At 41.2% G+C, this 27701-nt stretch overlaps 2 protein-coding genes across 2 annotated transcripts in view; both read right to left on the bottom strand.

The window, feature by feature from the left end:
- LOC140508287 (uncharacterized) overlaps positions 1-27467 on the bottom strand; it is a 58281-nt gene extending 30814 nt beyond the window's left edge. Inside the window, exons 1-3 of the mRNA XM_072616090.1 lie at positions 27385-27467; positions 12680-12930; positions 11599-12083 (exon numbers count right to left, since the gene is read on the bottom strand). The gene's annotated coding sequence lies outside the window, so the exon portion shown is untranslated. The remainder of the gene's footprint in view (positions 1-11598; positions 12084-12679; positions 12931-27384) is intronic.
- On the bottom strand, positions 18355-27466 carry LOC140508298 (uncharacterized). Its single transcript, XM_072616111.1, is given in 4 exon segments — positions 18355-21756; positions 22533-22659; positions 26487-26605; positions 27385-27466. Coding segments are annotated over 3 exon segments (1992 nt in total). The 5' UTR covers positions 26526-26605; positions 27385-27466; the 3' UTR covers positions 18355-19930.
- Positions 27468-27701: the final 234 nt, after the last annotated feature.

A 27701-nucleotide genomic window follows, 5' to 3' on the forward strand; every position in this document is an offset into this window, starting at 1 on the left:
AAGTTCTAAGGATTGCCATCTGGGGTAGCTTTTCTCTTTTCTCTGAGGACTGTCCAGTTATTCTTAAAATGCTTGGCTGTCAAGGACAACTAAGGAGTGCAGTGGATAGAGTCCTGGCCTTGGAGTCAGGTACACTTGAGTTGAAATCCAGTCCCAGATACTACCTAGCTGTGTGACCTTGGAGAAGTCACTTCACCCTGTTTGCCTCAGCTCCTCTCTGAAAAATGGGACCACACCAGAGAAGGAAATGGGAAACCACTCCAGTATCTCTGCTGAGACAACACCATGAACTATGTCCATGGGATCAGGTAGAGTGGGACACCATGAGTGACCCAACCACAACACATATTATTACTGCCATAGAGTCAGAAAAATTACTGGAGCTGGAGAAGACGCCAGAGGCCAGGCAATTCTGCTGCTGTCTTGAATTTCACATATCAAAAGTTGGGAATATCATCTTTCCTCCCTCAATGACTTCTTTTTAAAATTTACTTAGTATTCAATTATTCCCCACTTACATTTTAACATTTGTTTTTAAAACTTCCTCCCTCATTAACCTCCCCTCATTGAGAAGGCAAGCAATTCCATCTAGGTTACACATGTGTAGTCATGCAAAACATATCCATAATAGTTGTAAAGCTGGTTTTCCTCATAACTTCACAAACTGTATGTAACATTTTGCTCATATTTCTCAGTTAAGCAATGATGAACCATTCCTTGTATCAACATTGTTTTTAGACCAGTGCTTTATCACATCCATTTCACTGTCAGTACAGAATCCGTTATGATATCATCATTCTGTTAATGTGATTTTTTTTAAAAAAATCAATTTTAAGTTTCAGATTTACCTCCTTCCACTCTAACCCATTGAGAAGGCAAAAAATGGAAAAACCCGTTACAAACATGAAGTTGGGCAAAACAAATTTCCATGTTAGCAGTCTTCCACAGAGAAGAAAGAAAAAGAAAAGATACATTCCAGTCTTAGTCCGAGTCCATCAGTTCCCTTTCTGGAAGAGAGAATGCTAGAAGGCCTTAGCCTGAAAGGGCCAGGGTCTCCCACTGCATCTTGGGCCATCTCCAGCCATCCTGATGGATATCAGGCCACTGGACCCAGATGGCTCAGGGTGAGAAAGTGAGATTGGTGACCTTGCACGACCCTTGCTCACTCAAACGAAAGTGAACTGCACGGCAAGGCAAGTCCTGTCATCATCTTGACGTCATGGTCCTCTTTGAGAACAAAGGACAAGCACAACAACAACCCATAACAGCCACGTTGTGGATGAAAACAGACAAAGCACCACAAGAAAAATGAACATGACAAAAAACCAAACCTGCTTCATGAAGTATTCAGATACCATCAGTTCTTTCTCTGGGAATGGACAGCATTTTTCATCCTAAGTCCTTCGGAGTTGTCACAGAGCCTTGTATTGCTGACAACAGCCAAGTCATTCACCACTGATTATCTTACAGTACCACTGTTGCTTTGTACCCAGTTCATTTCACTTTGCTTCAACACATGTAAATCTTTCTTGGTTTTCCTGAGAGCATCCTGCTCATCATTTCATCTAGTACAATAGTATTCCATCATAATTACATACCACAGTTTATTCAGCCGTTCCCGAGGTGATGGGCATTCCCTCACCTTCTAATTCTTTACCCCCAGAAAAGAGCTGCTATAAATCTTGTTGTTCCTACAGGTCCTTTTCCTTTTTGTTTTTTAACTCTTTTGGGATACAGACCTACTAGTGGTATTGCTAGGTCAAATGGCATGCTTGTTTTACAGTCCTTTGGCATAGTTTCAAATTGCTCTATAGAATGATTTAATCAATTTACAACACTTACACCAGTACATGAATGTCTCACTTTCCCCACTTTTGCTCCCCCTTTTGAATTTATATGCTTATTTTCAGTTACCCATGTTACAATTCTGTAGATACCAGTTGCCCCACCAAGCAATGTAATGAATACGAAAGATCTTGGGGCAGAATGTAATGGTAATTTAAATGGGAAGATATTCCCATTCATTAATAGGCCCATGTGACCTGCTTAAATTACATGGAAGCCTAAGTCACATGCAGTGGGAGGAGCTCACTTAATGGGTGGAACAGTAAGGGTGGAGCAGAACTGGGAGGATGTTGGTGAGAGAAGGTAGAGTGGAGGGAGGAGAGGACACAGGCAAGCAGATAGCTAGGCTCTGGAGTGTTTGTGGGAAGGCCCCAGCAAGGTGGGGTGGGGGGTGGGCTTGAGAATGTCCATGTCCCTTGCGGTGATGACGTGTATTGGCTTCTTGGTTATTATGTTGGATTTGGCTTTCTGATAGCTGACTAAATGTTTTGGTTCTGTCTTCCATGTGGAGAGTCTGTTATATTAAGTGATTCAGAATTGCACCAGCATATTCATAGGCACTGTAGGCACTGTGAATGTTGGATTGGTGCTTCAAGCACATACCTGCTACCTATTCCATTGGAAAAAGCGTTGTATATTAACACATTTTCTCCAGCTTTGTTTTATTACATCATGATTCTCACTGCAAATAGAAAGCATTTTGCTTTCCTCAATAGTCCATGGGGTTCTTAGAGAGTGATTTCACATGTTGGCTCTGACATTCCTAAAAGTTATATGACTTTTAGGCAAATCCCTTCTCTGGTCTTCAGTTTCCTCTTCTCAGTACATGACAGTTGGACTAGATGAATTCTGGAGTCTCTTTTGGCTCTCAGTCATGGGACTGCTGATGGTTTAGCATTTGGTGACGTTCCAGCATGTGGTTGTGGACTTCACTGAGGAGGAGTGGTGCATCTCAGAACATTCTAAAAAATAGGTATACAAGGAGATTTTGCTGGAAAATATCCAGAACCTAAATCTTATGGATGTCATCAATGTGGAAAGGCTTTCACACAGACTTCCAGTCTTGCTAAACATCAGAAATGCCACCATCAAGAGAAGTTTTATGGATGTTAACAATGTGAAAAGGCTTTCAGATTCACCTTCAGTCTTACTTTATATCAGAGAATTCACACTGGGGAGAAACCCTAGGAACTTCATTCATCCTATGTTAGGGCAGCATATAATTATTGTGTTCATGTGATAATAATTCTTAGCAATGTTGGTCAAAATCATACAGAACTCATTAACCTTTTCATACATACAATATAATTGTTGGAGGCAAAAGTCACCACAGGGACATGTGTTCTAAATTGTATCTTAGTAAGTATTTGATAGGTTTAAAAACTCCCCACTTGGTCTGTTCTATAGGTAGGCTAAAGGAAGGTGGAGTACATTTGATGGGCTTCACAGCACAGCTTGCCACTAGGAGTTAAAAATATTTAATTCACTGAGTCAGTAGAAGGGAGCAACTACTACAGAAAATGTTGGGGAAGAAAGCTCATTAAATGTTGGATAAGGAGGACAATCAGCACAAATAGAATGTTTTGGAGTCTTACATGAAGACAGTGAGCACTCATTTACACCCAGTGAATATCTGGTTCAAAAATTTAACTTTACTCTGTGCTAATTACTAAAAAATATAATCTCATGATATCCTGAATGATCACAGATGAAATTCACTTATTATTTAAAGTTTAACACATCAGTTTCCTTACTTTGGCTGGGACCTACTGCCTAAACTGCAGCTTTACATTCTGTGAACACTGTGAGCAGGGCTGGGGACATCTTTGCACAGGTTAAGGAAGAAATCCAAGGGAAGCTAACAGACCAAGGTCTCTTAAAAGATTTTTCTATTCTTTTCTCCCAATAGACAGTCATTTTTCACATATTTTGTGACATTCCATAAAAAATACATTCAATATCTAATAGCACTGGGATCCATGGTATCCTAACCCATTTTTTTTTAAAGTTATAAGACAAGAAAAAAAGAGTTCCATAGAATGCATTGTCAAAAGATGTTACAGGGAAAATCAGTTATCCTGTATCCCTTGATATTTTTGCAATCATATCTAATGACATCAAAAAGCCATTATTTAGTATGGAGTAAGTACAGTTAATTAAAGAAGAAGCAGTAGTTCACTTCTACAGCTTTTACCCCATGCCTGGCTCTTTTCCTAATGAATTTCATGTAGCTGTGAGGTCTTCCACCCAGTCTGCACTTGACTTCCTCTGCTTCTAGGTGCCATACCACTTCCTCTCTCTCCAGGATTTAAACCTGCTACTTCGAAGTTCACCCTGGTAGATGATATTGCTGCCCTCGTTGTTAACAACTGCTCCAGAATGTGCAAAGATGGCTTTGCAGGAGACAGGGCCCCTCGGATTGTCTTCCCTTTCATTGCTGGGGATCCCAGACATCAAAGTGTGATGGTGAGTATGGGTCAGAAAGACAGCTCTATGGGCAATGAAGTCCAGAGCAAGAGAGGTATTCTCACCCTGAAACACTCCATTGAACGTGGAATTGTCACTCCGTACTTATTTCTCTAGATGTGGACAGCATTTTCCATCAGAAGTCTTTTTGAATTGTCTTGGAATATTGCATTGCTGAGAACAGCTAAGTGCAATAAAGAACCTCATCACACAACGTCCATTCAACATTAGTTCATGCAAGCCCTTCCAGGTTTTTCTGAAGTCTGTCTACTAATCATTTTTTAAAAATTCGTTTATTTTTAGTTTTCAATCATCATTTCCTTAAGTCTTAAATTTTCTCCCCCTCCCTCCCTAAAACAGCATGCAATCTTATATGGGTTCTACACATACATTCTTATTAAACACATTTTCCCATTAGTCATATTGCACAGAAGAATAAAAATGAATGGGAGAAACAATCAGAAAACCCAAAACAAAACATACACAAGAGAAAAGAGTCTGCTTCATTCTGCATTCCAATTCCATAGTTCTTTCTCTGGATAAGGATGGCATTTTGCCTCAAGAGTCCTTTGGGAATATTTTGAGTCCTTGTATTCCTGTGAAGGGCTAAGTCTACCAGAAAAATTCCTCACACACTGTGGTTGTTGCTATGTATAAAGTCCTCCTGCTTCTGCTCCTTTCACTCAGCATCAGTTCATATGAGTCCTTCCAGGCCTCTCTGAAGTCTTCCTGTTCATCATTTCTTATAGTACAATAGCACTTCATTACATTCATATAGCACAATGTGTTCAGCCATTCCCCAGTTGATGGGCATCCCCTTGATTTCCAGTTCTTGGCCACCACAAAGAGAGCTGCTATAAACAGTTTTTGTACATGTGGAACCTTTTCCCATTTTTATGATCTCTTTGGGATACAGTCCTAGAGGCAATATTGCTGGGTCAAAGGGTATGAATATTTTTGTAGCCCTTTGGGCATAGTTCCAAAGTGCTCCCCAGAATGGTTGGATCAGATCACAACTCTGCCAACAATGTATTAGTGTTCCACCTCTCCCACATCTTCTCCAGTGTTTATCATCTTCCTGTTTTGTCATGTTAGCCAATCTGATAGGTGTGATGTGGTACCTCAGAGTTGTTTTGATTTGTGTCTCTCTAATCAATAGTGATTTACAGCCCTTTTTCATATGACTATAGATAGCTTTAATTTCTTCCTCTGAAAACTGCCTGTTCATGTCCTTTGATCATTTATCAATTGGGGAATGACTTGTATTCTTGTAAATTTGATTCAGTTCTCTACATAATTTTTAGAAATGAGGCCTTTACCTCAGACACTAGTTGCAAAAATTCTTTCCCAGTTTTCTACTTCCCTCCTAATCTTGAGTGGATTGTGTTTGTGCAAAACCTTTTCCATTTAATGTAAACACAATTCTCCATTTTGCACTTCAAAATATTCTCTATTTCTTGTTTGTTCATAAATTTCTCCATTCTCCATAAATATGACAAATACACTATTCTTTGCTCCCCTAATTTGTTTATAGTATCAGCCTTTATACCTACATCATGTATTCATTTGGACTTGATTTTTTGTATGGTGTCAGCCATTCATCTATGCCCAACGTCTAGCACACTGGTATCCAGTTTCTCCATCAGGCTTTGTCAAACAATGAGATTTTATCCCAGAAGCAAGGGTCCTTGGATTTATCATACAGTGGACTATTATATTCATTGACTACTGTGTCTTGAGTACCTAAGCTATTCCACCGATCTAGTCCTCTATTTCTGAGCCAGTCCCAAGTGGTTTTGATGATTGCTGCTTTGTAATACAATCTGAGATCTGGTAGGGCTAGACCACCTTACCTAACATTTACTTTCATTAATTCCCTTGATGTACTGGACTTTTTGTTCTTCTGGATATATTTTGATGTCAATTTTTTTTAACTCTAGAAAATAATTTTCTGGTAGTTTGATTGTTGTGGCACTGAATAAGTAAATTAATTTCGATAGAATTGTCATTTTCATTATATTAGCTTGGCCAACCCATGAGCAACTGATGTTTTTCCAATTATTTAGATTTGACTTTATGTGTGCAAAACGTGCTTTGTAATTGCATTCATATCGTCCCTGTGTTTGTTTTGGCAAATAGACTGCGAGATATTTTATAGTGTCTACTATAGTTTTAAATAGGATTTCTCTTTCTATCTCTTGCTGTTGGACTTTGTTAGTAATATATGGCAATACATATGATTTATGTGGGTTTATTTCATAACCTGTAACTTTGCCAAAGATATTTCTTAGTGCAAGTAGTTTTTCACTTGATTCTCTAGGATTCTCTAAGGATATCATTATGTCATCTGCAAAGAGTGATAACTTGGATTCTTTTTTGCCTGTTTCAATTCCCTCAAGTTCTTTTTCTCCTCTTATTGCTAAAGCTAACATTTCAAGTGCTATGTTAAATAACAGTGATGATAATGGACATCCTTGTTTCACCCCTGATCTTATTGGAAATGCATCTAACTTATCCCCATTACATATCATGCTTGCTGATGGTTTTAGGTAGATGCTGCTTATCATTTTAATTAAGTCTCCATTTATTCCTATACTCTCCAGTGTTTTCTATAGAAATTGGTGTTATATTTTGTGAAAAACTTTTTCTGCAACTATTGAGATAATCATGTTTTCTGTTAGTATTACTGTTGATATTATCAATAATGCTGACAGTTTTTCTAATATTGAAGCAGCCCCACATTCCTGGTATAAATCCTACCCGATCATAATGTATTCTTCTCAGGATGAGTTGCTGCATTCTCTTTGCTAATATTTTATTTAAAATTTTTGCATCTATATTCATTAGAGATATTGTTCTAAAATTTTCATTCTCAGTCTTGGTTCTTTCTGGTTTAGCTATCAGAACCATATTTGTATCATAAAAAGAATTTGGTAGGACTCTTTGCCAATTTTCCCAAATAGTGTACAAATTATTTGAATTAACTGTTCTTTCAACGTTTGACAGAATTCACTTGTAAATCCATCTGGCCCTGGAAATTTTTTTCTAGGGAGTTTATTGATGGATTCTTCAATTTCTATTTCTGAGATGAGGTTATTTAAGTATTCAACTTCTTCTTCTCCTAAACTGGGAAATTTATATTTTTTAAAATATTCATCCATCTCATTTAGATTGTCAAATTCATGGCCCTATAGTTGAGCAAAGTAATTTCTAATTATTGTTTTAATTTCCTTCTCATTGGAGGTGAGTTCACACTTTTCTTTTTTGATATTGGTAATCTGGTGTTCTTTCTCTTTTTTAAATCATATTGACCAAAGGTTTATCCATTTTATTGTTTCTTTGTTCATAAAACCAACTCCTAGTTTTAGTTACTAGTTCAATAGTTACTTAATTTCAGTTTTATTCATCTCTCCTTTGGTTTTCAGTATTTCTAATTTGGTATTTCCTTGGGGATTTTCAGTTTGTTCTTTTTCTAGCTTTTTCACCTGCATGCCCAAATCATTGATCTCCTCTTTCTCCATTTTATTCATGTATGAATTCAATAATATAAAACTTCCCTTAAGTACTGCTTTTGCAACATCCTATAAGATTTGGTGTGTTGTCTCATTATTGTCATTCTCTTGAATGAAGTTATTGATTGTTTCTTTGATTTGTTTTTTAATCCACTCATTCTTTTGGATTAGATTACTTAGTTTCCAATTAATTTCGATCAATCTTTCCATGACTTTGTATTATATATAATTTTTATTGCATTATTATCTGAGAAGATGCATTACTGATCATCATTTCTTATGGAAGTACTCCATTCTAATGTACCACAACTAATTCAGCCATTTCCCCATCAATGAGCATTCCCTCAAAAGTAAAAGCAATCTCCATCCTCCTGGACCTTATCTGGCAATGGGGAGTCGTGGGCAGGGAAGGGCTTAATGGTTGTAAAATTTACTGGATTGTGCAATGGGGCCTTAGGGCATAGATTGACACTCATTAAACAGGTAGTGGAGCAGAGTGGGTATTGATCTTGGTTCTTGTGAGCTGAATTGGAGGAGAAGGAAAGTCTGAGGATGAAAACGAAGCCAGAAGGCAGAATACACACACACACACACACACACACACACACACACACACACACACACACACACACACACACACACACAGTGTGGTTTGGGTTTGCTAGGAACCATGAAATGTCAGGATAAAGGGCAAGTCTACCTGGAAAGAATTCAAGCACTTTACTCAAAGTGGCAAGGTTTATTGGAATGCCAATAGAAGCAGGCTAGATTCCTGCTTCTGGATTTTAAAATGGGAACAGCTGAAAAATCTGGATGAGATTAAGGAGGGCTAAATAACCTGGGGTGGCCCAAGTACAACAGTGGTCTGGAGTTAAATGGTCTGGGGTGGGTTGGAGGGCCACAGTGAAAGGACTATTGGGTATCTAGGTGGACTGGGCTGGGCTAGATGCCAGGGAGTTATTGGAAAATTCAGGAAGTGGGATGCTGAAATGTATGGGAAAATTCAGGTTCCAGGTCCCATCTCTCCATCATTCCCCCCTCAATCAAATGGGACCCAAAATCTTTTGGGGGTAAGGGGAGAACATCTTGGCTTGGCAAACAGTTGTCCTTGCCTTGAAGGGGTCCAGGAAGAAGGTTGCCTGGAATAAAGCACAAGCTGCATCCAGGGTGAGATGAGCATGGGCAGGTACTTATTCTTTGCTACCCACTATTGGTGAATGGGGTATATTGTGGAAGATAAAAATCTGACAAACAAGTTTGATATGTTGGGTCCAGATACAGGGAGAATTAAAAGTGTGAGAATGGAGGAAATGAAAGAAGGAAAGCTAGAGCCCCATTAGAATCATTCCCATTTGACATGGCAGGGGAGGAGCCAAGATGGCAGAGTAGAAAGACACACATATGCTAGCTCCGAACCCACAGCCCATAAAACATCTGTAAAGAAGAACTCCCAACAAATTCTGGAGCAGCAGAAGCCACAGAACAACAGAGCAGACGAGATTTCTGTTCCAGAGAGCCCTGAAAACCTGACGCGAAAGGTCCGTCGCGCACCAGACCCAGAGCAGAGCCCAGCCCTGCCTTGGCCGTGCAGCACCAAGGGGAGCAGATCCAAGCAGGCTTTAGGGATGGAATCTTCAGCAGCCACGCAGGTCCCTCCACCCACAGGCACTGGGGGTGAGTGAGTCTTTTTGGCTTGCCAAGAGGGGAGTGGGGTGTCTCCATAACTCAGGCCCCCTCAGGAGGCAGCAGCGGGGGCTGCAGCAGACAGGAGCTCCCCAAGCAGGAAGGAGCCTGGATCTATTGTTGAAGGTCTCTGCATAAACCCCCTGAGGGAACTGAGCCCCGTGTGGCGGCCCTGCCCCCACCTGAGCACCTGAACTTAATCTCACACTGAATAGCAGCCCAGCCCCCGCCCAAAGCCCTGAGGCTGGGAAGCAGCATTTGAATCTCAGACTCCAAGCGCTGGCTGGGTGGATCTGGAGGCCAAGTGGGTGTGAAGAGGATGCTCAGAAGTCAAGTCACTGGCTGGGAAAATGCCAAGAAAAGGGAAAAGAAATAAGACCATAGAAGGTTACTTTCTTGGTGAACAGGTATTTCCTCCCTTCCTTTCTGATGAGGAAGAACAATGCTTACCATCAGGGAAAGACACAGAAGTCAAGGCTTCTGTATCCCACACAGACAAACTAAATATACCATGGGCTCAGGCCATGGAAGAGCTCAAAAAGGATTTTGAAAATCAAGAGAGGTGGAGGAAAAACTGGGAAGAGAAATGAGAGAGATGAAAGAAAAGTATGAGAAGCAGGTCAACACCTTGCTAAAGGAGACCCCAAAAAAATGCTTAAGAAAATTATGTTTGTAAGAAACACTCTAAACAAAGTACAATACTTGTGAAATAAGGAATGATTTTTGTTAACTTTTATGTTCATTTCAGGTTAGATCCTAAGGGATGGCTACTACAGTTACATAGACCAAGGAAACTCTTTTTACATGTTCAAAATTCGAATCCCCTGCCCTGGCATCCACTGGCTAGAAGAAGCCTGAACACCTCCCTTCATCTTCTCTCTGACAAGCTTCCCCTCAAACAGCTCATCAACCCTGTGAACAAATTTCTGACCTTTTACCTGATCACGAGCCTGTTTCTGCCAGGTCAAAACTCTGATTAGCTGAGATCACACAAAGCTGGGAGGAGTTTTAATCCCATGGAAACAGAATTCCTTCTTTTGTTTCCTACAAGTTGCTGTGAGGTCATTTTATTCCCCACTCCTCAATCTCTGCACTTCTCTCAATGAAAGCCCCTGTCCTTCTAGTCATTCTCTCATCTCATCCTTAAATGAACAAACATAAAACTATACCCTCCTCTTTCCCCCCAGCACTGGCCTATTTTCAAAAATTGGTCCAAGAAGCCTTGTTGGCCAGGCACATATAAGATGCTGGATTTATTTTTTATCATTTTATAGATTTGTAGTTATGTCTGCCTCTTTGGGACTTGTCTTGGGTATTCTTGGAAAAAATACTAGAGTGATTTCCCATCTACTCCAGTTCATTTCACAATCCAGAAAAATCAGATAAATAGGGTTAAGTGACTTATCCAGGGTCACACAACTAGTGTCTGAGGTTGGATTTGAAGTTAGGTCTTCCTGATTCCAGATCAAGCACTCAGTTCACTGCATAATTAATGTTTATGGTTTGACTGGCCTGTTCAACCTTATTGGCTTGAGGGGGGCATGGAAGGTGGTGATCTCTCAGGTTCTTTCTTAATCTAAGAATCTAGGAACCTTGGTTAGGTGACCCTGACCTGCCCCAGTTCAGCCTTATTTCTAAGTGCCCAGTGCGCAAGGGATTGGCGTTCCCATGAGGCACGGAATCTGTGGCTACCTCTTTAAAGCCTGGGGACCCAGAACTTGGTTCTCAATTCCTCTTACATCCCCTGATGAATGAATGAAGCCATTTATTCAGCTCTCATTATTCCATGCCAGGATCTGCAGTAAGTGCTATAGATTGTATGAATAGAGTGCAGATGTGCCCCTATTACACCCCCCCCCAATAACAGCTGCTGACCTTTGGAAACCACTTCCTGAAAATCCAAGTCTTTTTGATTGCTGAGCCCCAGAATGCAGATGGAATGGACATGTGGGGTTGGGTAATGGTCCTTCCTTCCACCTCTGACCTTTGCTCCACTTGGAATAGCATTTTTTGCTCCCTCATGCCAACCCATCAACTCACATTTCATTTTCCCCTCCCTTTTTTTAGGGCCTTTCTTCCTCCACTCACTCACCATTCCACTTTTACAGAAGGAGAAACTGAGGAAGCCAGAGATGAAGTGACTTGCCCAGGGTACGTTGCCAGCCATTGTCAGAGGCCCTACTGGAACTCAGGTCTTCCTGATTCCATCCACTTTTCCCTTCCAGGGATTCAGATGAAGGTCTGTGATCTTGAACGCAGTCCTGCTGGGTCCCGAGAGGTGAACAGCAGTGAATGTGAATGAAACTGGGCTGAAAGAATATTAAATTAGCAAAGCTTGTCACAAGCAGGGGTTCCTAGAAGGGTCTTTTTGTCCACCCTTGCTGGGGCACATGCAGTGACCTTGCCTTGATTCCAGTAACAGTAGTGATCAGTGGCAGGGCCAGGATCTGAACCCAGGACTCAGCAGTCTAAGGCCAGTGGGCAGTGGGTTTGCTTCCCATTGCTTCTTGCCAGCTCTCACACATATGTATATGTACTCAGACATGGTTGTACACACTCAGACAAATCACAAACCATCTGTAAAGGTAGAGAAATAAAAACTCTGTCCTTCAAGAACATGCATTTTTAGGTGTCCTGGAGGGCAGAGGGATCCTAGCAGAAGACTGAGGTGTTAACAAGATTTTACTGAACCAGTGTCTGTCCTGAGAATGATTCAAACAGCCAGCCAGAGACAAAGTGCCATTAATCAGGTATTCAACTAATTAATTTCATTATGAGGCACAGATTGGAAAATCATAATTCCTTTCTGAAAGGGGAGATTCTAGGGATCAGGAAGACCCTCCCAGGGTTGATTGGCAGGAAGCAGAAACCCTTGGAACTCAAATCTTTCTGCCTTCTTCCCCTGAAGCTGAGATCTCTCTGTCTTCTGGGAGCCAGCTCTGCACATGCAGATGCCAGGTAGGCCAGCAGAAGGGCCCCTCCCCACACCCCACTTCTGCTGGCTCCCTTTCCATTGGGCTTCATCTTCCCCTCTGACCTCTTGCTGAGTATCCTCCAGGCTTACCAGGATCAGGGCTCCCTTCAAGTCCTGACTCTGGCAGCTACCACAGATACTTCTCCAGGCTCCCTGTCATGACCCCAAAGTACTATTGCAGTGCAGTCCATTCAAATACCTGATCACCATCAGCAAAGGGGGAATCCAAGAGAGACATGGAAACTTTATCTCAGCAGGTGTATATTGTCCTTTGCACTGCAGTCAGTAGAACTGAAATTGTCCTCCTGGTTCTGCTCACGTCCTCCTGCCTCAGGTCACACAAGTCTTCTCAGGTCTCCCTGAATCCTTCTCAATTGCCATTTCTTAGGTCAAGTCAATAAGCATTTAGAAAGTGGCTCCTCTGTGCCAAGCACCGTGCTAATGTACTGACTGTACAAAGAAAGTTTAAAAGAATAAGTTCCTGCTCTCCATGAGCTCAGTCTAATTGAGAGAAAACATGTCAGCATCTGTGTGCAAACAAGCTCTTTACACTATGAAAGAGAGTGCTATGAGAGAGGAGGTACCAAGAACACCTGGATTTCAAGAAGTGAGATCTTACCTGAGATGTGAAGGCAGTCAGAAGGCCTAGGTGAGGGGAAGACATTCCAAGTATGAGAGACAATCATTGGGAAGGCACAGGGTCAGGTGATGGAGGGTCTCGTTCAAGGATCAGCCAGGACGTCAGTGACCCTGGGTCAGAGAAAAGAGGACCAAGGTGCAAATAAACTGGAAAGGGTTGAGGGGTTGGTTACACAGTGTCTGCTGTGTGTCAGGAGCCATGTAAATATTACCTCATTTGATCCTTTTGTGAGAATTGTCAAAGTCCTTACTAGGGACAGGCAGAATATGGGAGTGCAGGTTACCGAAAGACAGAGCACTGTGCTTTACGTATCCAGTCAAGAAGATGACAAACTCTCTCCTAGGTATGTTTGTCTCCCAGCTCCACGGAGGACATAGTGACCGGGACTCATCCATTAGGGTAGGATACCTGAGGTCTTGTAGGCAAACTTACCAAGAAGTTTTCGGTAAGATCAGGTTAGGGGGCAGAGAGAGGGAAAGAAATATTTTTAAGAAAAGAAACAAAATGTGAATTTAGAGTTAGAGTTAGGAAGGTCTGTTACAAAGGTCTTTGAGCATAGCTACTTAGACCAGTCATTTGCTCAGGTCTTTGTGCCTTCTTAGACAGAGGAACAGCACAGGAAGTCGATCGTTAGTTTTCTCAAAGAGATTGGGGAAAGGGAGGTACTGCAGGGGACAATGAGGACATAGACTTCAGAACATCCAGTATAACATCCAATGGAGTCAGTTATGCTTTCTCAAACACTCCCTTTTAAAAACCATTATCCACTTTCTATGTGAAAACCTCAGTGGTCAGATTTGGGGAATATGAGTGCCAAAGGTGTGTGTCCTTCCCAGAGGTAAAGGAGGAAAGGGATTTTATGGGTGAGTGGGTGACCAGAGAGCAGAAGTCACAGGATACAAGTTGTGCAGGTTGAGGTCAACTGTCTCCAAAAAGGAGACAGGACCTCTGAAGGGGAAGGAGGAGGGGCCTCTAAAGGGCTGAGTGAAGCAGGAATCATGGCATGAAGGTGGCCTCAAAGACCAGTTCTTGGTCTCTGAAGCCTAGTCAGCTAGAGTACAGATAGACCATCATGCCTCTGGCAGCATCTGTCTGGGAAAACAAGGCTGAACAGGACAATAATACTGACACACAACCAGCACTGTCATCTCAATTCACCTCCGAAGGCCACAGGCTCTGTGTTAACAGCTCAGTAGAGTTTAATACCTCTCAAAAGAGCCTTATCCTCATGGGCATGCTTCTGCTCTACAGCTCTATTCCCTTTCAAAGGTTGGAAGCTCTTTCACCAAGTCTGCCATCAGAGGTCTCCTTAGTCAGCCCAAAGATCTCCTCCCTGCTCAGAGGTCTCCTCTCTGTTCTCTTCTTCTCTATGCTGGCTCACTCCTTCAATGCTGGCTCTCCTCAGGTTTGCTTTCTCAACATCTCTATATACAGTTCTGCTCAGCATCAGAGTGGCTAGAACTCACATGTCCGTGTCTGATTTGCTACAGCATACATGCACATATTTGATTGTTTCAATCTCAAGCCAGAACAACAGCAAAGGTCCTACTTTGCCTGCTGTTACAGGCATAGGTCCTAATCTGATAGAAACCTACTTTTAATAGTGAAGTGCTGAAGCATACTGTATGCCCTCAACACACTCACGTTGCAAATGGAGTACACTCAACTTGTTTCAGAAAGTACCTAGCCTAACCACAACTCAAGTTGACCTTCCTTTTCCAACTGAGTTATAAAAAATCAAGCAAACTGTCATTGCAATTCTATTATTAGCTGAGCCTACCCATGAGCAACAAACATTTTTCAAATTATTTAGATCTCACTTTGTGTAAAAAGTGTTTTGTGACTGCATTCATACAATTCCTGGGTGTGTCTTTGCAGGCAGATTCCCAAATATTATATTGTCTACAGTTATTTCAAATGGAATTTCTCTATCTCTTGCTGCTGAGCTTTATTAGTAACATATAAAAATGGTTATGATTTATGTGGGTTTATTTAATATCCTGCAACTTTCCTTAAGTTGTTAACTGTTTCAAGTCAATTTTCAGTTGATTTTCTAAGTATATCATATAACCTGCAAAGAGTGATAGCTTTGTTTCCTCATTGCCTATTCTAATCCCTTCAATTCCTTTTTCTTCTCTTATAGTTAAAGCTAACATTTCTAGTACAATACTGGACAATAGTGGTGATAGCGCGCATCTTTTTTTTACCCTTGATCTTACTGGGAATGCTTCTAATTTATCCCCCTTACATATAATGCTGGCTGATAGTTTTACATACACTTCTTTTCATTTTAAGAAAAACTCCATTCATTGCTATGCTCTCTAGTGTTTTTAATAAGAATGAATGCCTAATTTTGTAAAAAGCCTTTGCTAAATCTTTTCAGGTGATCATGTGATTTCTGCTGCTTTTGCTACTGATATGGTCAATTATGCTGATAGTTTTCTTAATATTGAACGAACTCTTTATTCCTGGAATAAATCCGACCTGATGACAGTATATATCCTGGTGATAAATCACTATAATCTCTTTGTTAATAATTTATTTAAAATTTTTGCCATCAATATTCATTAGGGACATTGATCTATAATTTTCTTCCTCTGGTTTGGCTCCTCCCAGTTTAGGTATCAGCACGTTTTTTATGTCATAAAAGAAATCTGGTAAGACATCTTCTATGCCTATATTCCCAAATAGGCTGCATAATATTGGAATTAAATGTTCATGAAATCATTGAGAGAACTTGATTTATAAAGCCAACTGGCCTTGGAGATTATTTTTTTATTTATTTTTAACACAGTTTATAACAGATAAAGCAATTCAAACTTGTGGTCAGGGAATACATTTTTTAAAAGCATTTACAATATGGACCACAAAAGAACTTTTTTTTTTAAACATTAACCAGGTGAGACACAGATAATATTTATGTTGCTAACTTCACCAGCTCTTGATCTAATTGTCTCCACAGTATTACTAAGAATTAAAGGACCCTAACAATGTTTTTGGTCTAAAGCCCTATGCCTAATAGCTTAATTTTAGACAACCTCAGACGTTCCCCTACCAACAATCTATAATTTAATGGATCTGGTATTAACCTTACAAACCTTTTCAGTATAGGAAATTGCCACCAATAGTAAGGACATTGGAGGGATACTATATCTCCCCAACTTCATGTCAATTCCAGGCAGGATTAGATTATCCACTTGCATTCAGTCAGGCTTAAAGTCTGCAGGTGTCAGTGGGGAAACTGAGTCAGGAGAATCCCACCTCAGCCCATGCTGAGCAGCTGCTCTTCCACCCTTCCCTTGAGATCACCTATGTAGTTCATACCAGCATCTCATCAGCTTACAGGCATCATGTATTGGAGGCTCAGACCGCCTTTCTTCCTACCCACACATGGAGTTAGACTCAGAAGAACAGTCACTTAGTAGTCCCATAGCATCTAAAAATGGCAAGTTCCAATAACCAGGTTTCAAATATGACTATAGTTTCACTTTGGCTAAGGAACATCTTTTAGGCAAGTCTTAAGTGGCTTACATGCCTTTCTATACATGTTCTAGTTCCTGATTAAATAGCAATCATAAAATCAAGTTTACCATTAAAACCTTGACTTTTCCATCAATGCCAAATTTTACCCAAGGTTACCTTCCTCTAGGAAATTTAGACTGAAATTCTTTTCTCCAAACTAAAGATGCCACCGAGTTATTCTCAGTAATTAATTCAGTCTATTGTTTTAATACTAATTCCTTTTACCTCACTTTGTAACATGTCCAATTTTTCTCCCCATCACTCCCCTCCCCCAGCTTCCTAATACCTTGCATTCTGATTACTCCTTCCCTCAATGTACCCTCCCTTCTATCACACCCCACCCCTCTCCTATTTCCATCTTCTCTCTTTTCTTGCACGGCAAGATAAATTTCCATACCCCTATCCCTGTAGTTCTTATTTCCCAATTATATGTAATAAAAATTCTCAACATTTGTTTCTAATACTTTGAATTCCAACTTCTCTCCCTCCCTCCCTCCCTCCCCAGCCCCACTGAGACAGGAAGCAATTCAATACAGACTAAATATGTGTTCTTTTGCAAAAGACTTACATAGTAATCATGTTGTGTAATACTAATTATATTGCCCTCTGACCTACCCTATCCCCCCCCTTATTTTTTCACCCCTACAACTGACCTTGTACCTTCTCGAAAGTATTTATTTCTAGTGACTCCTTTCTCCCATTAGCCCTCCCTTCTAACATTCCGCTCACGCCACTTGTTGCCACCTCTCCTACTTTCCTGTGGTGTACATAAATTTTCCTATCAAATTTAGTGAGCATCACACCACACCTGTCAGATTGGCGAACATGACAAAACAGGAAGATGATAAATGTTGGAGAAGATGTGGGAGAGTTGGAACACAAATTCATTGCTGGTGGAGCTGTGAGGTGATCCAACCATTCTGAAGAGAAATTTGAAACTATGCCCAAAGGGCTACAAAAATGTGCATACCCTTTCACCCAGAAATATCACATCTAGGGCTGCATGCCAAAGATCACAAAAATGGGAAAGATTCCCCACATATACAAAAATATTTATAACAGCTCTCTTGGTGGGGTCCAAGAACTGGAAATTGAGGGGATGCCCATCAATTTGGCAGTGGTTGAACAAGTTGTGGGATACGAATGTAAGGCTTTGTGTTATAAGAAATGATGAACAGGAAGGCTTCAGAGAGGCCTGGAAGGACTTATATGAACTGATGCTGAGTGAAAAGAATAGAACCAGGAGAACATTGTACACAGTAAAAACCACAGGGTATGAGGAATTTTTCTGGTAGACTTAGCCCTTCACAGCAATGCAAGGACCTGAAACATTCCCAATGGAGTCTTGAAGATAAATGCCATCCACATGCAGAGAAAGAACTATGCAACTGAATGGCAGAATGAAGCAGAGTATTTTCTTTTGTGTTCTGTTTTCTTTTCTCCCATTCATTTTAATTCTTCTATGCAACGTGACTCATGTGAAAATGTATATAATACGAATGTCTGTGTAAAACCCATATAACATTGCATGCCATCTTGAAGGAGGGACAGAAAATCTAAGACTTAGGGAAGTGAATGTAGGAAACTGAAAACAAAGAGATTAGTAATAAAAAAAAGAATAAAATAAAATGGCCCACTATCTTAAAAAATATTAATAGGTCTCCAATAAAAGAGTATGAGACTAAGAATCCAAGGAATGATAGCCATAAAAGTAGTGTTTCCATGCTGATTTAATGTTTGCAAAACATTTAACAAACATTGCTTAATTAAATCTTCACCTCAACTCTGGGGGGTACATGCCCTTATCATCCCCATTCCACAGATGGGGAAACTCAGGCAGGATTAGGTGACATGACTTGCTCAGTGATATACAACTAGGAGGTACCACAGGCTGAACTGGAATTCACCTAACCTCTTAAAGAAAGCATTACAGAAACGGATGTTCAACAGGTTCTAAGATGCTTAAAAAGTTTGTCTGCAAAGAACAGGAAACACTGTGAGTACCAATTAATGGAGGAATGACTGAAGAAGTGAAGTATATGAACGTCATGAAATACTGAGGAGAGATGGCAAATAGTAGGATTTCAGAGAAAAAACATTACATGCATAGGCTTTTAGGTACAGCATGGAATTTGGGGATGTTTAATGAGGTGTCTTCTGGTGGCAGGTCTAATGCAGTCTGTTCTGCTGCAAGAGGCTTTCCCTTGTAAGTAGATCTAAAGCTTTGTCTCCAGTATGATTTCTCCAAAGAACACTAAAGTAGAACCTCTAGGGGAAGTCCTTCCCACCTTCATTCCAGTAGGAACAAGGTTGTATACTGATCACAATCCTCCAGAAAAGAGCATGACTCATGGGCACACTGGTGAGGCTTCTCTCCGCAAAGAATCCTCTAACAGAAAGTAAGAAGTGATCTTGAGACCACAGAGAACTGCTCCTCTGAATGTTTTCTCTAATCCTAAAGAACCTTTAAACCCATTTGAATGCCCTTCCTTCTTCATGACAGTGATCAGATTTCTATTTCATAAGAATTCAGAGAAGGGAAATAGGACATGACTGTTGCATAAAGGCATCACTACCTTGATTACAGTCATAAGGTCTCTCCCAAGTGTGGAAGCTTTTGTTACATATGTTAAGAGTGGTAACTAAAAGCTTTGACACATTCATGTGAGTCATGAGGTTCACCTCTAGTGGGAATTCTATGATGTTTAGCTAAATCTGAAAGCAGTGGAAAATCATTCCACATTTAATACACTCAAAAGACTTCTCTCTGCAGCATCTAATTTTTGATGCATAACAATAGTGGATTGGTGTGTGAAACATTTTTCAGAATAATTACATGCTGAGAATTCTCCCCAGTGTGAATTCTCTGATGTAAAGCAAGATGGTAGTTCTGTGTGAAAGGTTTTCCACATTGATTACATTGTATTATATTATATGGTGAGTAGCAAGATGGGAGGAGTATCTAAAAGTCTTTCCACGTTGATTACATCCATAGACTTCTTGACTGTGTAGCAAGAATGAATCTCTGTGCAAAATCATTTCCCCCTACTGATACTTATAAAGCTTCCATGCAGTGTGGATTATTGGATGTCCAGCAAGATGGGAGCTCTTTCTGAAAGTCATTCTATCTGCTGTGGATTCTCTGATGGGTAGGTGGCAAGACTCTACCTCACTGGAAAAGCCTTTCCACATTTATTATCTTCATAAGGCTTCTGCCCAGTGTGGATTCCTCGATGGGAATTGGATTGATTATTCTGCTCTCTGAAATGCTTTCCAAAATGACTGCATTCATAAGGTATCTCTGCAGTGCATTCTCTGATGTGCTGTAAGACTGGATCTCGTTCTGAAAGTCTTTCCACACTGATGACATTCAAAAGGTTTCTCTCTACTGTGGATTCTCTGATGCATAATAAGATTTGGTCTGCTTAGGAAAGCCTTTCCACAATGATTACATTCTTAAGGTTTTTCTCCAGTGTGGGTTCCCTGATGTGCAGCAAAACCTCCCCTGTACCTGAAAGCCTTTCCACATTGATTACATTCATAAGGTTTTTCTCCAGTGTGGATTCTCTGATGGCCAGCAAGATGGAACTTGTCTCTCAAAGCCTTTCCACATTGATGACATTCAAAAGGTTTCTCTCCAGTGTGGGTTCTCTGATGTGCAGCAAAACTTCCCCTGTACCTGAAAGCCTTTCCACATTGATTACATTCATAAGGTTTTTCTCCAGTGTGGATTCTCTGATGGCCAGCAAGATGGAACTTGTCTCTCAAAGCCTTTCCACATTGATGACATTCAAAAGGTTTCTCTCCAGTGTGGGTTCTCTGATGTGCAGCAAAACTTCCCCTGTACCTGAAAGCCTTTCCACATTGATTACATTCATAAGGTTTCTCTCCAGTGTGGATTCTCTGATGGGCCCTAAGACTATATTTTGCAGTGAAAGCCTTTCTACATTGATTACATTCATAAGGTTTCTCTCCAGTGTGGATTCTATGATGATCAGCAAGGCTGGTCCTGTATCTGAATGTCTTTCCACACTGTTTACACTGATATGGTTTCTCTCCAGTATGGATTCTCTGATGTGCAGCAAAACTGGTCCTGTTTTTGTAAGCCTTTCCACAATGATTACACTGAAAAGGTTTCTCTCCAGTATGGGTTCTCTGATGAGCAACAAGATGGGAGTTTTTTCTGAAAGCCTTTCCACAATGATGACATTCAAAAGGTTTCTCTCCAGTATGGGTTCTCTGATGATCAGCAAGACGGCTCCTGTCTCTGAAAGACTTTCCACACTGATGACATTCAAAAGGTTTCTCTCCAGTATGGGTTCTCTGATGAGCAACAAGATGGGAGTTTTTTCTGAAAGCCTTTCCACACTGATGACATTCAAAAGGTTTCTCTCCAGTATGGGTTCTCTGATGATCAGCAAGACTGCTCCTGTCTCTGAAAGACTTTCCACACTGATGACATTCAAAAGGTTTCTCTCCAGTATGGGTTCTCTGATGAGCAACAAGACGGGAGTTTTTTCTGAAAGCCTTTCCACACTGATGACATTCAAAACGTTTCTCTGCAGTATGGGTTCTCTGATGATCAGCAAGACTGCTCCTGTCTTTGAAAGTCTTTCCACATCGATTACATTTATACAGTTTCTCTCCAGTATGGATTCTCTGATGTTTAGCAAGAGTGCTCCTGTGTCTGAAAGCTTTTCCACACTGATGACATTCATAAGGTTTCTCTCCAGTATGAATTCTCTGATGAACAACAAGATTGGAATTTCTTCTGAAAACCTTTCCACACTGATTACATTGAAAAGTTTTCTCTCCACTGTGGAGTCTTCCATGGAAACCAAGTTTGCTCCTGCTAGTGCTACTCTGAACAGAGTCATTACCTGAGGTCATATTCTTACAGTGATTTAGCATACAAGACTGTCTGACTCTCTTTCCAATTTCAACAAATTCACAGTCACTCTTGGGACTTTTATTTAACTTGATATTAGTGTCATGGATTTCTCTCAACTTGATGTCCCAGACACCATCCCTCATCAATCTGTGCAGGACATGTTTTTCCAGAAAAATTCCAAGATTTCTAGTCACCTCATTTTCTTCAAACCTGCTCTCTAAATCTGAAGAAAACAAACAATCAAATATAGATACAGCAGAAGATATACACACATAAGCATATGCAATAGCAATGCTTACTGGAGATTTATGGGGCTCATGACCTTGGCATTAACAGCTGAAATGCAACAAAATTTTATGTACTCTGAGACTAAACACTTGCACTTAAGAGACTGTATCAGCATAAGGAGGAGACAGACAGGCTGTGAGGGTGACAAAGGAGCTGCACACCACAGAGGGCGGGACTCCAAGACTTACTTACTCCAAGCTAACCATTCACATTGAACAAAAGCAACAGCCACAACTCAAGATGGCTACCAGATTTAATATCAACAGATTAGAGTGATTCTCCATGGGAGAACAGGTTAGTTTCTGCTTCTGTTTTGGCAGATGGACTCCCTGGTATTTTATACTGTCTAGACTTTGGGTCAATGTTTTCTTTCTTTAAGGAGATTATTGGACAGCCAAGGATTTCTTGTCCTACTCTGCCATCATACCAGAATCCTCTTCCACTCTTTCTGCCATGACATTTTCAGTGAAGTTGTTAAAAATCTTCACAGAGGAGGAATCTGGCATTTCGGTCTGACACCTGACGTGGTAAATTATTTAACTTGAAAAGGTGGCAAGCCAAGACCAATACAGAGTTGGTACACAAAAAAGAGTGTGCACTCAATGAAGCTTCTGAAGCTGAGATGCACCAGAATACGGATCCATTTTCTGCCATGTGTGAAAATTTAGGCCTGACAAGTAACATCAAGAAAAGAAAGGAAATGGTCCTTACCCAGGGACAGCAGGTTCTGGACATTCTCCAGCATGACCTCCTTGTACAGCTCTTTCTGAGAATGGTCCAAGAGGCCCCACTCCTCCTCAGTGAAGTCCACAATAACATCCTTGAATGTCACCAACTGCTAAACCATCAAAAGTCACATGACTTAGAGCTCAAAGAGACTCCAAAATTCCTCTAGTCCAACTCTCATCCACTTTGAAGGGGAAACTGAAGCCCAGTGAAAGGATTTCTCTAACACTCATAACTTTTCAGAGCATCATAGTCAACACCTGAAATCAGTTATTAAGAGCACAATGGAATATAGAGAACAGTATTTGACACTTGAAATGAGAAACATGATGAAATAATCAAAGCAAGTAAAATGTTTTCCTAGATAATGCTTCTCCTGATGCAATTAGGAACAAGATATATGTGTTCATCCTTGCTTGCCAAGGAAGACCATGCCATCAGAGAAATGAAGATATGACTTGCACTTGACTTTGTTTTGAGTGAGGGAAGGCTGTGCAAGTCACCAGCCTCATTTCTCCTCCACAGTCATCTGAATCCAGAGACCAGATATTCATCAAGATGACTAGAAATGACCCAGGATGAGATAATTGGGGTTAAGTGACTTGCCCAAAGTCACACAGCTAGTGAGTGTCAAGTGTCTGAGGTGAGATTTAAATTCAGGTCCTCCTGATTCCTGCACTGGTGCTATATCCACTGCACCAACTAGCTGCCCCTAAGAAACACGATATGTGCTTTATTAGTGATGCACAAGAATCTGTATGGGAGATAGTGGGATCATGTGTAATTTCACCTCTGTTATAAGTGGTATATTAAGAATATTCTATGAAGAGTTTGTGAGAAGTTGGTTAGTACTGTGTATTCCAGGAGGAAAAAGAACAATCGTGTGACAGTGATCCCTCGGGGGTGAACAAAGACATTATCAAGTCAATGTGGTAAAAGTCTGCAATAAGGGAGGAAGGAGAGAAAGTATGAAAAGAATTCTAAAGATAGATTACTCACAGTATGGCCTCATCTAAGTGATTTAAGACTGTTTCCAGCCAAATGAAGAATTGTCTACTCTTACACTGATGGGTTGAGATGGCCCTGGGTATGATGAGTGATACTTAAACATCTTCTCTCTTTGCCTTATGATTGCTTTCAACTATTCATGGAATAGATACATTCATTCATTTTAGTATTTGATTATAGAGAAATAAGAATAACTATATGGGGAAAGGAAGGTTCCTTCCTTCATTAAAAATGTAAAATTTTATCAAGTGGGGTTACAGATTAAGCCAATGTATAACAAAGACATTGCAAATTTATGAAAAATAAATTATTTCATCATGCTGCTACAATTCTGGACCACTGGGCTTGGGTTGTTCAGGGAGTCAAAAGAATAATTCATGAAGAAGACTGATGGAGATTGTATGAGAAAGTGACAGCTTCTTCAATTCCTCTGATGCTTGGGAGGGCCCATCTATTGTCACAATCTGGTACATACAACACATGTGTTTAGCCAAGGCACTTTCCATTTGATACTTCCCATTTCTAGCAGAATGGTATGATTCACTGGTTAAGAAGTTGTTTTACTGTGGAGCAATTCTCTTCCTTGGAGATAAAAATCTCTTCATCTTTTTATCATTCTGATTTTATTTAAAACATCTCTTTTATCTTGCATTCATATATGTCACATATGGCCTCCTTTATATCTATCTGTTATGGAATTTCTGAGTAATTAAAGAATCTTTGATTCTCTCCCTGATTTCTGTAGATTCCCAAGATTTTACAACTCTTCTCACTAGATGTTCTGACTCCTGACTCTTCACTGCATTCTATTCATTTATAGTGTGAACAATCACTAGAGGAAGGCCATGCTTTTCTTCAGTGATAATCCATGTCTGGAATCTCTAACTTGTTCACATCAGAAGCTCATGCACATCTCTTTCCTTCTCCATCCTCCCACATTCTCTCTTCCCCAACATGGGGTGAGCTCATGTCCTCCAAACACCTACTTAAGATGATGGTCAGCTCACATATCACTACATTTGCACATGTGCACCGTGGTGCTCTACTTTGGAACTTCCCACTGACTGTGCCAACCTGTCCCAGGGTCTTTTCCCCAAAATCTCTTCCTTTGGTGTGTTGTCTTTCCATTCAGAGTGGAATCTCTCTGGGGAGGGGTCAGCTTTTCTTCGTTCATGCTTGAGTCCCCAGGCCTTGACACATGGCATGGCATTATTCACTTGTTTCAGTTGTGTCTGACTTTTCTAGACCTCAGCTGAGATTTTCTGAGCAAAGATACAGGAGAGGTTTGTCATTTCCTGCTCTTGCTAAAAATGATCAACTGCGGCAAACACAGTTAAGTGACCTGTGACTCAGCATCACACAGCTAGTAAGTGTTTGATGTCAGAGTAGAACTCATGACATAAGTCTTCCTGATTCTAAGCTCAGGGCCCTGTGCACTGGGCCACCTTGCTGCCCTCTACTCACTCCTTATCCCTTTACCTAACTCAGCTTTCATTCTTCCTTTCCTAAAAGGGCCCTCTGGAAATTTAGCATTGATGCTTTAATATCCAAATCTGACAAATTTGTCCTGTAAGATGGGATTTAGTCGACAAGCTGCACTTATGCATCCAGAAGTCACACCCTGAATGCTGCACGTTCCCCATCCCTGCTCTAGACGGATTACGTTCAGATCCGAGGATATTGTCACTTTAATGTAATGAGGTTCTTCACTCTTTTCTTTATAATTTCTGAACATATGGCCTTTATACCAAATGTTAAGAGTATGTTTTGTGAAGGTACGACCCACTGATAGAGGGTAAAACATCACAAGTACCCATGTGTCTTCAGAGGAAACCCCATTGTAATTTAGTTTATTACATTTTGGCCCAGGCACAATGTGAACCTTGGAGAGGAAGTGGGTGAACTGGGACAGGGTCAAATAAGAAGAGGGGACATTGCCATGGCCATGGCATTGCAGCTGATAGAGACCAGGAATAGGAGTACAGAAGGCAGAGGCCTGAATTTCTAGCCATGAGTGTGAATGGAGGAAGAAGATGATCCTGGGGACTCAGGAGTGAGGCAGAAAGAGAGTGGGGGACCCCCTCAGGAAGCCTTCTTCTGCTTTCCATATGGCCCACATTTGTAGGCAAATTCTGCCTTGGACTCCTCCTCCTGGCAGACTCCCTGGCTGGCAGAAGCAGTCCTCTTCCTTGACATGAAGATGTCTCCTAAAAATCCTGTACTGGGCTTACAGTTCCCAGGAAGGTCTGAGCTAGGAGGTCAGATGGCCTACCTGTAATCTAACTGACTAAGATTCAGAGACCAAGAAGTGGCCTTTGATGCCACCCTCATGCCATGATTCCTACTTCACTCAGCCCCTCAGAGCCCTCCCCTAGAGGCCCTGTCTCCTCATTGGAGAGAGTTCAACTCAATCAGCCCAACATGTATCCTGTGACTGTTGCTCTCTGCTCACCCCACTTCCCCAATCCCTTTCCTTCTCTCTCAAGAGCACGCTCACACCTATTGCATTAATATCCCCCAAATCTGACCACTGAGGCTTTCACATAGAAAGTGGGTAATGGTTTTTAAAAATGAATTTTGGAGAAACTGTAATTCACTCCATTGGATGCTATACTGGATGTCCTGAAGTAGGTCAATGGCTCTGAAGGTCCCTCCCTTCCCCCAATCTCTTTGAGAAAACTCAGGACCCTCTTCCTGTCCTGTTATTCTGTCTAAGGCACAAAGGGCTTAGCAAATGTTGATTAACCACCTGACTAATCAAGCAGCTACCATTTTCTTTGGACTGGTATAAGTAGCTATGCTAAAGACCCTTGTGACAGACCTTCCTAAACCTAACTCTGAATCTACACTTTCTTTTTTTTCCTAAAAATGTTCCTTTCCCTCTCTCTGTCCCCTAATCTGATGTGACCCAAAACATCTTGGTCAGCTTACCTGCACGGCCTCAGGGATCCTACCCACAGGTTGGGTCATGTACCTCAGGAGGAGAGCTGGTCTCTATGTCCTTAGTGGAACTGGGAGACACCCATGTCCATCAGAGAGTGTGTCACACTCTTGAGTAGATAAATAAAACACAGTGCACTGTCTGTGTGTAACCTGCACTCTCATATTCTGCCTATCCCTAGCAAGGATACTGACAATTCTCACAAAAGGATCAAATGAGACTATACTGATATGGCTCCTGGCACATAACACATAACATGTAACCAGCCCCTCAACCCTTTCCAGCCTTCTTACACCTTGGCCCTCTTCTCTCTGACCCAGGGACACTGGCCTCCTGGCTGATCCTTAACCAAGACCCTCCATCCCCTGACTCTGGGCCTTCCCAATGGCTATCTCTCATGATTGGATTATCCTCCCCCCTCACCTGGGCCTCCTAGTAGTCTTCACATCCCAACTAACATCTCCCCTCCTATCCAAATATCCAAGCTATCTGGATCCTTCTCTGTCAGAGTACCTCTCATCCACGCCCTACAGAGCATGTTTACAGACAGATGCTGACAATTAGACTGAGCTCATGGAGAGCAGGAACTGTTAATTTTTTAAACTTTCTTTGCACAAGCAAAACTTTAGCACAGTGCTTGGCACAGAGAAGCCACTTTCTAAATGCTAATGCACTCAACCTAAGAAATGTTAATTGGGAAGGATTCAGAGAGACCTGGGAAGACTTGTGTGGAATGAGGCAGGACGATATGAGCAGAACCAGGAGAACATCTTTTCTGCTGTCAGCAGTGCAAAGGACAACCCACCTCTAACAAGATAAAGCTTCCTTGGCTCTCTTGGATTACAGATTTGCTAATGCTGGTCAGGCCTGTGGATGGACTGCACTCACCTGTGGTTTCTGAGCCACAGGAATCATTCTCCTTGGTCTCTGGCCTAGGAATAGGCTGTGGTCCTCTGCAAGGTGACCTGGGGAGGGAGAAGAACTTCAGGCAGGGAGAGAAATTAACTTTACCTTCCCCTCCCAGGGTGGATGCTGACTTGCCAAGAATGAGGGAGGGAGAGCTCTCAGAATGGTAACCAAGGCCCTGCTCTGCCCTCAAGGGAGAGACTCCACCTCAGGAAGAGGGCAGCAGGGAGTTTTTTTCCAAAGTAAAAGACAGAGAATTCCCCACCAAGGGAATAGGGCAGAGACATCTCCCTTCCAAG

Source organism: Notamacropus eugenii, chromosome 5 (genome assembly GCF_028372415.1).
Source record: "Notamacropus eugenii isolate mMacEug1 chromosome 5, mMacEug1.pri_v2, whole genome shotgun sequence".
NCBI lineage: Eukaryota > Metazoa > Chordata > Mammalia > Diprotodontia > Macropodidae > Notamacropus > Notamacropus eugenii.